The 11,964-nt window shown below is 37.8% G+C and overlaps 1 protein-coding gene across 1 annotated transcript; it reads left to right on the top strand.

Moving 5' to 3' along the window:
- The first annotated feature begins 2,479 nt into the window (after window positions 1-2,479).
- Window positions 2,480-8,115, top strand: cep57l1 (centrosomal protein 57, like 1). The gene is made up of 11 exons (XM_037685504.1): window positions 2,480-2,589; window positions 3,306-3,471; window positions 3,555-3,725; window positions 3,842-3,963; window positions 4,173-4,286; window positions 5,010-5,087; window positions 5,510-5,599; window positions 5,684-5,755; window positions 5,837-6,093; window positions 6,179-6,323; window positions 7,909-8,115. The coding sequence occupies exons 1-11, from the start codon at window positions 2,569-2,571 to the stop codon at window positions 8,113-8,115; spliced, it is 1,443 nt and encodes a 480-aa protein (XP_037541432.1). The 5' UTR covers window positions 2,480-2,568.
- Window positions 8,116-11,964: the final 3,849 nt, after the last annotated feature.

The raw sequence follows: 11,964 nt of genomic DNA, 5'->3' as shown, positions 1-11,964 counted from the left end.
AGAAACATTACAGCTCGACATGTTAGTAAAGTCCATTCATCAGTTGCTGCAGTAGAATAGACATGTTCAGTTGACCGTTAACAAAGACACCAGTTTGTTCAACCAGAACGGCGCCGAAAATTATATTTTCACACATTAAACCTTCACCGGAAGCAAAAAAACAAATAGTGTCGCTGACATATACTCACTTTGTCCACATTCTTTGGTGCTGGTTTTCCGCTACTGGACTCCTTCCCTTCGTACTGACCAGACACCCGGGGAAGAAACGACAAGAGGGACAGCCACTTGAGGGGAGGTAACATTTGATTGGCAGGTGGTTTTAACCAATGAGCACCGAGCATATTTATTTAAAGGCGGGTGCTTTAGGATTCTGTCAAGCGATTGGTTAGTCAAGCATCGCTCTGTTATCGAGAAAATGGATCTTGGGAGTTGTATTCTTTTATTCAAAATTTGATGTGACAAAAACTGCTATTTCACTACATTTCCCACAACACATTTCACACATACACACACCCCCTCCTTTTTTTCTCTTGTTTATCAAAAAGAAATACATTGGCAGGCAGAAAAACAAGAAGCCGTGAAGGAGTAAATGTAGAACATTTCCATTTACTCTATGCTTAAGCATAGGTAATGCAGACAAACTCATAACAATGTGTAGTTATTGAAATAAAGACATAATAAAACTAAATTGTGAGGATTTAAAAAATGCATATCATGTCCTAACTAGATGTGTTATTAATTATGATAGGACCAGAGGACCAGATTTAACTTTTTTAGATTTTTCTACCTGGATTATTGAGCATGCATCAGGATATTCAACCTTTATTTAACCAGGTAGGTCTCACTGAAACACAAGATCTCTTTTTCAAGGGAGTCCTGCACCATAAGGCAGCAGTACCAGGTTCCAGATGAAAATTGATAAACATATCTTCTTTCAGCTGTTCTTTCAGCTGTTCCCTCAGGGGTTGCCACAGCAAGTCATCCTCCATCTAACTCTGTCCTCTGCATCTTCTATCAAAACATTCTCGTAGGTCACTATATGTTCCTTTGTCTTTTGAAAGTAAGTGTTGACTATAGCCATTTCCATTATCTTGGCAAAATCCACAACCATCTGTCCTTCCTGGTTTATTTCCTTGACACCAAACCTACCCATCACTTCCTCATCCTCTCTGTTTCCTTCACCAACATGTCCATTCAGGTCTGCTCCAATCATCACTCTCTCCTCCCTGGGAATATTCTCTATCACTTAATCCAGATCATTGCAAAATGTATCTTTCTCCTTCACATCACATCCAACCTGTGGCGCATAATCACTGACAATGTTTGGCATCAGACCTTCTACTTCTACCTTGACACATCACCCTATCTAATACTATTTTCACCTCTACTACATATTTTGCTAACTCCTCCTTCGTGACCACCCATGCTCCATTTCTCTTTCTATCACCGCCATGGTAAACCAGTTTTAACACTGCCCCTATGCTATGAGCCTTGCTGCCCTTCCACTTGGTCTCTTGGACACATAAAACATCTACCTTCCTTCTTTGCATCATGTCAGCCAGGTCTCTTTGCGTGTTGTTGTCCCCACATTTAGAATTGTCACCTTCAAACCTACATTTGTGACTTTCCTCTTCTCCCTTTGTCTCCTGACACATTTCCTTCCTCATGGTCTTCAACTGACTGTAGCACATTTCCACCGGCACCCTACTTCACCCGTGGCAGTAGTTGTTAACCTGGGCCTTGATCAGTCCTGTATGGTGTCACTTAGATTAACTCGCATATTAGTTTTGGCAAAAGTGTTTCATGTTGGATGCTCTTCCTGACACAACACTCACCATTTAGCCAAGCTTGGGATCATCACAAGAGATATACAGTACTGGCTTGTGCTCCCTAGTGGCTGGTTTAAGATTGATAAACACATAGAGTTAAATAATTGATTACCATTTGAAGACCCAAAGTAAAAAAATTAAAAAACTATGAAAACTAAGCATATTTTTTTCTAAAGTAAACTACTGAAAGATTTTTTTTTTAATTCAAGCAAGGACTCCAGTGTCAAAACTCTCAATACTTTTTTGTCCCATTGTTTCTTGGTGTTTATAATCAAACACATATTTTCTCCCCAAAGCAGCAATTAGAAAAACTTGTTTCAGTGACTTCACTTAACCAGCAGCTTTTAACTGACAAGAGAGTGACAATAAACTAAAGTAAACAGAGCAGAGAAGGTTATTGTTGTAAATATTATTTTGAAAAGGCCCAACTTAGCATACAAATAACTGTTTGATGCAATCTGTTATCAACATGTTTTTTTATGTAAACATTTTAATTTTATCCTTTCAATTTTTTTCAAGATCTCTTGTGCACTGACAGGTCTAGAACAGTCTGAAAGAAAAAAAATGAGCAGAGGCGGAACCAAAGTGAGGGGAACTGAGAAATGGAGGGAAATTTAAAACTGCGGACTTCTTGATAAATGTTTGCTAACTTCGGCTAACTATAGCTGGGAGTCATTTTTTTTTACTAAAAAACACGAATTGTAAACTTTGAAAATATTTTCCTTACTGTTGGGACAGAATGGAAACACAAAACGAGCAGGTAACATTTGCTAATTGACCGTTGGGTTTTGTCACGTGTCCGTTTGTTAAATAACCGTCAGCAAACAAATGTTTAACAAAAACGAGCTTGTTTTTATTTGAGTTTGCTTGGTTGTTTTAAGTCATTTTAAGTAGCTCACCAACGCAGTGCAGGGTGAAAGTTTTGTAGTTCAAGCACTAAATGGTGGATAAGCAAACGCGTAAAAACATGAAATTTCGATTTCTTGTTAGATAAGTGGACATAACTCCGGACATAATGTTTATTTTTGTTCATAACGCAGAAACACATAACAAGACCCTAACTTAAATAAACATTTCGCAAAGAAAAAACAAACTGCGCGTGAATTTGGCTAAATGTTTTCATTTAACAAGGCTCCTGCATTTATTTCTTCAAAAAAATAAAATAAATAAAAACTCAAAACAACAGGACTTCTATTCTGAAGCTGAAGACGTTTTGCTTCCCATCTGGAGACTTTATTAATTCAATTAGCAGTAAGATTGCATCTCTGTACAAACAACAAAATAAAATATAAAATAACAAAATAAAAGTTGCAGAAATAAGAGAAAATGTTGAATTTTCAAATAGGATCCTTGAATCTGGAACACGTTTTATGTACTGCACAATGTAAAAATAAAATAAAATACAAACAAAAAAAAACTATAGGCAATGGCTGCAGTCTTTTCTCTGTTTCTAACGGATTGTCTTTTTACATGTAGATTTTAGATTCGCCATCCAAAAACAGTTACATTGGGAGCTACTACCAGCCTCCAGACAGGATATTATCAGTATCGAGACAGCTGGAGTTTCCTGCACAACCATCTTCCAACATGGATCGAACTGCCAGCCTTCGGTCTCCGACTGCACATAATATTGATAGCAAAGGTGCAGTGCAACTTCTTTTTTTTTTCTTTTTCTACACCTATATTTGTTATGTTTGTTTACTTTTTGCTAACTCTCTTTCTCAGCTGTTGTAGATGCACTGAAGACTCTCCAGGAGAAAATTAAAAGGCTTGAGCTGGAAAGAAAACAAGCAGAGAAGAATTACCTTCAGTTCTCCCATGAAGCTCAAAAGCACCAGCAGGATGCATCATCACTGTCAGCCAGCTTTCTTGGAACCGATGATTCAGCCAGGAAAGGTGAGTGTAAAGAGAATACTGCACTTCTGTGGGACCTTGCAATACGACCTATGATGTTGTAAACACACACATTATCATGTGTGCATGTTTTCAGTTGTTTGTTGTGCTTTTGACAGAGGTGGACATGAAACTGCAATCAGCAGAGGCTCGCTGTAAAGTTCTGGAGAAGCAGCTGGACTACATGAGGAAAATGGTGGAAAACGTCAAGAAGGAGAGAAATGTTCTGATGGAAAAGGAGGTAGAACTTCAAATCTTCAAAATAAATTCAATAATCTAATCCAGTATAAGAAATATTAACATTTTTGTATATCTAACTCTAGGGTACCTTTTTAAATTCATGTTAAAATATAAAAATAAAATCATTGTCATCATCATCATCATCAATTTTGCACTAGTAAACAGTCTGCTATTATAATAAGCTCTAATTTTCTTTGTACTTCTTTCTAGGTTTCATTGCACAGCCAACAAAAGAGCATCTCAAATAACCAAATTCAGAGCGAGAAGCTGGAGAAGCTAGAGTCTGAATATTTTAAACTGAGCCGAACCCAAACTCTTGCAGAGGTAACACATTTTTCAAGTTTCCATGCCAAGATGCGGTCTGGTGTGATAAAGCTCTGTAGTTCTTTTTCTGTCTGCTGTACCACGTGAATTAAACGGATCTTTTCGGTAATACTCCAACTGAATTAATAAGTGAGCCAAATTAGTGATGACACTGACTGATCAGAGAGAATCTTGAGCAGCTTTTGCACACCAAGTGACAAATGTTATTGCTTTATATTTATTTTTTAGTCTGGCTTACATTTAATTTGTATACTGTACATAACTGAGTACATGGACATTGCTCATGAAACTGAAAACAGATTCACATTTTTTTCTCCACTTGGTTGAGTTTTTTTTGTTTATTTTTTTTACTTCTCCTTATATTTGCAATGGAAATATATTTAAATATTTCTGAACTTGGAGCCTGACGCAAACTCACAAATTGCAAACAATTCTACACAGTACATATAGTTATACTATACTATACAATTTTCTATACATTCATACCCAGTACCTACATCATTAACTCATTACAAACTGAATTATAAGAACGCTGCTGTGGATCAGTGGTCAGTGCTGTGGTTCATAAGATGCTGTGGATTTGAGCCCAGGTTGCATCAGGAAGGGTATCCAGTGTAAAACAATTGCAAAATCTTTCACGTGAGTTTGCTCGATGTAGCGACACCTGAAAAAGGAAACAACAAACTGAACTATAAGTTTATTCATTGTGTTGGATGCTTTCAGATGAAGCTTTCCATTTTGGAGCAGAAGCTGCTTAAAGAAGAGCATGAGCGTAAACTTGTTCAGGAAAAGGCAGATGAGGTCAGTTCACACCGAGTTAATTTATAGCTGCTCACAACAACAAATGTATCTTTATTTATTATTTTCCATGTTTTTGTAAAAAAAAAAAAAAAAAAAGTCATGTAACATTATAAGCATTAGAATAGTATGTTTATATTGACAAGAGGATTTTAAAATCACTATCTAAAAATGTTGCATATGGCTGATCAACTGAAGGGGTGGAAATGGGATATTTGATAAGCTATATGTGTACATTGACTTTTTTTTTTTTTTCATGCATCATGTTTGTTTGTTTTTTACCTCAAGTTTGTCATTGTTAATGCTGGCTGTCGGTGTGTGGAAAAAGTAGCCACAGTTCAAAGATTAAGATTGCAGCTTGAAAGAAAAGGATCAAGAAGTATTTCTCAGTGATTTTAACTGTGCTGAACTGTTCTTCTACTCAGCTGCAGAGGGAGGTGGATACCAACTTTCGATTGGTTGTGTCATCTACTGAAGAAACAAAGCCAAAGAAGAAAACTAAAAGGACCGTTGGGGTACATTTCTTGTTTTTAATGTTTGTTTACTAATGTTTTTTAGATTGTGTGCGATTTATAAATGACAGGTATATTATTTTAAAGAAATCACTGAAACAGAATGAGCTGGCTTCAGACAGCCCGAGGCACACAAGAATGCCCTTTGTTGCGGGAACAGTAAGTCATTTCTTTTGTTTCACCTTTTCCCCCTCTTTTTGAATAATTTTGACCAATTTCTTTTCTCCTTCCATGTCTTAGTCGACGAGTCCAAGCCATTCCGTTCATGCAAACATTCAAAGCATCCTCCACATGATGAAGCACCACCAGCCCCAGCTGTGTGAGAGAGTGGGTGCCCTGCACAGGTCTGGATGTGGAGCCAAGAAAAGCCTCCACAAGGACTTTTCTACATCGTCCACTGCTTTCCAGAAGCCTGTCAGTCCATCTGCTGATCAGTCACTGAGCTTGTTGTCCGACCTGCTCTTGGCTCTGCAGGATGAGCTCGGACACATGAGCTTGTGAGTGACTCTTACCTTTTTCTTTGTTTTATCATATACTGTCTTCCCACATCTGTCAGTATTTGTAAATGAAAGTGTTTCTCAGTGAGCATCAGGAGTTGAACCATCAGATAGAAGCAACCCAGCAGGAAGAGCAGAAGAAGGACCTGCAGAAAGACTTGGAAAGGCTGGTCACCAGGATGGAGGAGAAGGAAGCTCAGATCACTAAGCTACGCAAACACCAGCAGACGGTATTTGAAATTTTATTTAGTGCAGCAAAATAACTTTAAAAAAGTCTAACTCAAGAAATACAGATGGATGCATGTTCTATAAGCACACCCAAGTTATTTATTTTTTATTTTTTAGCTGTTTAGTAATTTTGCTCAATCTAAGGATGGTTTTATTCTGGCAGACTATTATGTTGAGAATAAATTGGTTTAATAACTGCAGCAGTTTTGTGTGTGCATACATTTAGCTCAGCTAAAGGTTTTGTCTGCCTGTATGCTTCTTCTTGTAAAAACTAGAGCCCGACCGATATGGAAATTTTGACTATCGCCATTACAGATATTGGGTATAACTGATACATTGGCTGAATATTTTTTGCCTTGTCTACCCGCAAAAATGTAAGTAAACACCAAGTGGTGCAGGGCTTGTTTATTTAGCACAGCTGTTAGCAACCATGAAGCTGAGCAAATCAGATCCATGCTATATGTAATCACACACTAGGTTTACAAATGGTCATAAAAACAGTCTTCCTAACTTGCGTTCACATTTTCTATCCTCCACTATTTACCATAAAGTTATCAAGTGTGTTACATAAATATAAATTAAACAAAGCAACACCCTTTTCATTGTTTAAACAGTCACGTATGGTCAAGGTCTAATTAGTATTGACTGCAGCAGCGTATATTTTTCTTTATAAAGAAGGTGAGATTGCAGACAAATGATGCATTTCATTGAGGATGACAAAGATAACATTACTAACACGGAATATATTTACTGCTACATTAGAGTTGTTGTTCTGGCTAAAGTTTTACAAGGCAATAGTTTATGCTAGGTTATCTAAATGTTAGCATGCTAACCATCTTCCATCAGAAACCATCTTATCACCATCAAACTGGTTGGTCCATTATGTGAGTGTGCTACTTATGGGACTGAGTTTGTTGTGGCTCCTCAGACTGATGGAAGTCTTTTTGATGAAAGACGAAACGTTTCAACACAAAAACCATCCAGAGGACCTGACTTAACTTTGTTGGGTTAGTTTGCTAACTTGAGAAGCACGTAGCTGATGACGAGCAGGTTGGAGGATTGAAGATAATTTATTATTGTTGATTTGTTTTACAGATCAGTTAAAATAAACTTACCAGGCTCTATTCAGCAAAATAAGCTACACAGTTGCTGCTTTGTCTGTGCTGAACATGGAAGTGAAACTTAAGTGAATGGCAATGATTTGAAAGTAGTCTTCATGCGCCCTCTGCTGGATACATTGTACAATTACAGCTTATTCACATAATTTTAGGGGTTAAAATTATATCTCCCAACGTCTATATCAGCCTAAATTATCGGCCCTGATTGGTCGGGCTCTAGAAAAACTCAAACTCTGCTGCAAACAGAGTAGACTCTATGTGCCATTGTTTAATATATGCATTTTCATACATTCCAGATATAAATAAAAGTGTACTCACCTGATAATTGTATTCTTTTGTAGCCAAACCATTCAGGTCAGGAAAAAATACATTTTTGTGGTCAAGTGGTTTTAACCTGAATAAACATCTGTTAAAGTGAGCACCATCTCTAGTTCTGTTTCTAGGTTTTAATGTGTTCTGTCTTCTGCAGGTCCATAAACTGACCCAGAGTATGTCACATGATGAGGAACACACAACCTCAAAGCTGAGTGGGATCAAGCCACCTGTTCCCTCGCCCGTTAAGACTAAGAAAAAAGGAAAGAAAGGTACGGGGACTCAAAACAACCTGCAGCTCCTCAGAGAGACCCAAAAGTTTAGAAACAGCCTAAAACAGGACGACCTCTCCTGGGAAACATGAGGTTTTCCAGAAGACATTTTGTTGCTTTGCATTTGATGACAATTTTTCTCGGTCCTCCTCAGCCCGTTTTCCTCCATCTTCAACCAGCTTGGGAGACATTTTAGTACTAAACCATACGTGTAATAAAGTGCTTTACACAGGACTTCGTTTTAAAATCTATGAAGGGTTTGGGATATATTTGCACATTCAGGATTTTTAAATGAACTTTAACTGAAAACCATTTTGAAAATGATGAGAAAACTGTGGCTTAAGGTCTCGTCTTAAATTAAGTTGGGATTTTTTTTCATATAATGTATTTTAAATCGTTTTTAAATAAAAATGTTTATTTGTTTATAAATGTACAATTGTCATTTCTACGCCTTTTTTTTTTTTAGATTTTTTTTTTGATAGTTTGCAAAGTCTGGCACGTGAGAATTGCTTTGTGAATGTTGTTAAAGCAGCTGAGTAGTTTCTTCTGTACAAATAGGCTTGTATAGAAAAGCAGTTCATCCTTTCACTTTTTAATATACCCGTTTCTTTTAAAGCCGTCACATATCTTTGTTTTCTGGTCAGATGACTTTTTTTGTGTGTTCCCAAGTTCTACTTCTGTTCAAGTTGAGTCACCATTTATGGTCTGAACAATCATGTCAGTTTACCTCACAACATTCCTTAATTTGTCTTCTCATTGTCAAGCCTCTGTCAATATTTCATCAGGTCTCCTGATCTCAAGCGCTTGCTTTACTACAAATGCATCCTCTCACGACGTGCCCCAAGAGTCCAAGATGGTCTAAATATCTGGATATGTAGAAGGAAAGAATCCGTTATTGTTAGTTTCTGCATTAGGATCATTGTGAAGTTAACATTTCTTTTTGCTCCTGGTATTCTTGGCATGAATTAGAGGTTAAATAGACTGAGCTGGTGTTTCCAAGAAAGACTGAATCAAAATGCATTGTTTCTCTGTGCTTCCAAAGATTAGATTAGAGCAAGGCTGGACACAACAATCAGGTTAGCCAAGGCAGCTAAGGATCGCTCCGTGTCCTCATATAGAGGATGCATGTGTGCGCTCTCCTGACCCTGCAACTTTGAAACCTTGTGACTGCTGCACATCTGTCTTTGCCTTAACGACAGGGGTGTGCTCATAGGAAAACAAGAACCGGAGGCATTTTGCTCTGAACGCGTTCAGCATTTGTACAACAGGAGCAAATGAGTGTTTTAATGGTGCACTATTTTTACAAGACTAAACATTTTTTCCTCTCGTTTTCTTAATCGTTAACTAAATGTATTGCCAGCATGTCTGCTAAAAGTTAGCATCCAATTCATTTTTTGGTGAAATGCTGAGAATGAACAAACCTGGCGTATTAGGTCGAGTTTTAACTAACAGCATTAAAAGTTTATTGTTGCAGTTTATTCTTATTGTCCATGAACAAGAGAAACAATAACAGTTTGGTCCTGAAATTGTTTTTGGAGAATGAACACGCACTTCCACTGAAGATAAGGTTTTGCTACTTATGCAGAACTGTGACCCTGAGAAGAGTCCCTTTTTGTTTTTTGTAAACCTTTACAAATGGCTGCAGAAAATGTACTCTTTATGTGCAAAGTTTAAATAAATATTTTTTTAATGTCAGACTTTGTACAGTACTTTATTTATTTTTTTAGGTTTTTGTGTTTTTCCATTATTTTTCCAAAAATTATATTTTTTAACTTTTGTCCAAGGTAGTGTTTTTGGGGACAAAAATGATACAATAAAACTAAACATTGAAACTAAAATTGCTTTTACTACACTAAACATATTGGGGCTATTAAGGACTGTACCTTTGTGGAGCAAAAGTGGGATATTAATGTAAATCTATCCATCCATCCATTATCTTTACCCGTTTATTCCATTTTGGGTCACGGGGGTCACTGGTGCCCATGTCCAGCAATCACTGGGCGAGGGGCGAGGTACACCCTGGACAGGTCGCAAGTCCATCACAGGGACACATAGAGACAAACGAGACAAACAACCATTCACTCTCTCACTCACACCTAGGGTTAGGGTTACCAGTCAGCCACATGCATGTTTTTGGTCTGTGGGAGGAAACCGGAGTACCCGGAGAAAACCCACGCATGCACGGAGAGAACATGCAAACTCCACCCAGAAGGCACATGGACCGGGGTTTGAACCAGGGACCTGCTCGCTGAGAGGCAGCAGCTCTACCAGTTGCGCCACCGTGCTGCCCTAATGTAAATCTAGTGTCTGGTTATTTTTTATTTTTTTTTATCCAAAACGGTTGGTTGTTTTAAATTTGTGTACATAAAGCAATATTTCCTTCCAATCTCTAGTTTTTAGGGATTTCAGGTTGGGATTGCATTAAAAATCAAAATATTAAAACAAAAATGTGAAAGTTATGGATAAGAATAAATAAAGCTTGCGAACATTGCATCTACAGAGGCAGAAATCAGGTACATTGGACATTAAAATCAAGGTGTAAACTGATCTAAACATTGTAATTTTAACAATTAAAAAATGTTAAGATAATAAAATTTATCTACATGGATATTTTCTGAGTAATATTTAAAAAAAAAAAAAAACCTGGCTTGTTTGTACTGCTGTCTTGCTTCACTTTCTCTTCACCTAAACGTGTTGACTTTTAGTTTCAGCGAATACAAAGAATCACTCGAACCTGATACTCCACCTTTTCTTTTGGTCGGGGCAGCTGTAACCATGACAACAAACCCCCACAGTGCATCCATTTCCCTCTTATGTAAATCATTAAGCTCCAAGAAAGTTGAAGCCGGCATCAAAGAGTAAACGCTGGGACTCGTTTAACAATATTCAAACTTTTATTGGTTTAACGTAAAACAAAAAGGCAAAACCAGAAAACGAGGCCAACATTTTTAAAAAGGCTTGAGAGGCAGAAAAACGAGAACAAAAAAAAGCAAACAAAATACATTTCAGGAGGCATTGTGGCACTGTCAAGTGTCTACATATGGCTGTCTGTCGAAGAAGGTTGAGAGAAAAGCCAAAAGTCGTACCAACAAGACTAATGGGTACTAAATGGGTAAAGTTACAGCACTGCAGTGAGCGCTTCGCTATAAAATCACAAGGCAAAGGACGCAGCCTGTACTTGTGTCTGAATGGGTGAAAACTGATATGGCCAAGCATCTGACTTTCAAATTTAAATATCCAACAGAACAGAAAATAAGCCATCAAAATGCAAAAAAAAAAAAAAAGGCGCTAATTACAACAAACAGGAGTTCAAGTCATTAGGTGTCGTTAAAGAGAACACTAGAGGTCTGCGGTTACATTTCCAGTGAGTCATTCCAAAGAGCTGGGGAGAAGCTCCTCAGACCACAACCATCATCTGCCGTTCATTTGACTCGTCTTAAATGGTGCATCCGAGCTTGATGCATTGATAAAACCCCATTTCGTTTCAAACAAAACTGACCCCGGTTATCGCCCGAGCAGCTTCTCACTTACAGCAGCTCTGTGGTTTAGATCAAAAAGTTAAGGCCGAGCGTGACAAAGCACACGTTTAAGCGGAATACAACACAACCACTTCACAGGGGCCTAAAAGTGCTGAGTTTCACTGATATTTAGTAAGTATGGCATCTCTTTTGTACAACACGAGTGTATGTGGATACTAACTGAATAAGGCACTTATCAAGAGGTGCACAGAGTAATTATGAGATGCAACACGGACGGACGTCAGAAATCCTTGAATACCGTTGACGTAGTGACACGTGATGCTGTGTTCGTAAAGAATGCAGCCATAATTGTGCGAGCAGAGCGCTCAGCTATGAACATGTGAAATATTTCTCCTATTTTGTGTGAAAGGGACTCCACATGCAGAAAGGACGCAGCTAAAGTCTGCAGCCAAATCGCCACAC

Source organism: Nematolebias whitei, chromosome 12, assembly GCF_014905685.2.
Source record: "Nematolebias whitei isolate Nwh7 chromosome 12, NemWhi1, whole genome shotgun sequence".
Classification (NCBI taxonomy): domain Eukaryota; kingdom Metazoa; phylum Chordata; class Actinopteri; order Cyprinodontiformes; family Rivulidae; genus Nematolebias; species Nematolebias whitei.
This window is presented reverse-complemented; position numbering and strand designations above follow the sequence as displayed.

Coding starts and splice junctions, on each gene's coding strand:
- cep57l1 (XM_037685504.1), top strand. CDS start 2,569: ATGGAAACACAAAACGAGCAG. Junction 3,964..4,172: donor ATGTTCTGATGGAAAAGGAG/GTAGAACTTCAA, acceptor ACTTCTTTCTAG/GTTTCATTGCACAGCCAACA. Junction 5,600..5,683: donor AAACTAAAAGGACCGTTGGG/GTACATTTCTTG, acceptor ATTATTTTAAAG/AAATCACTGAAACAGAATGA.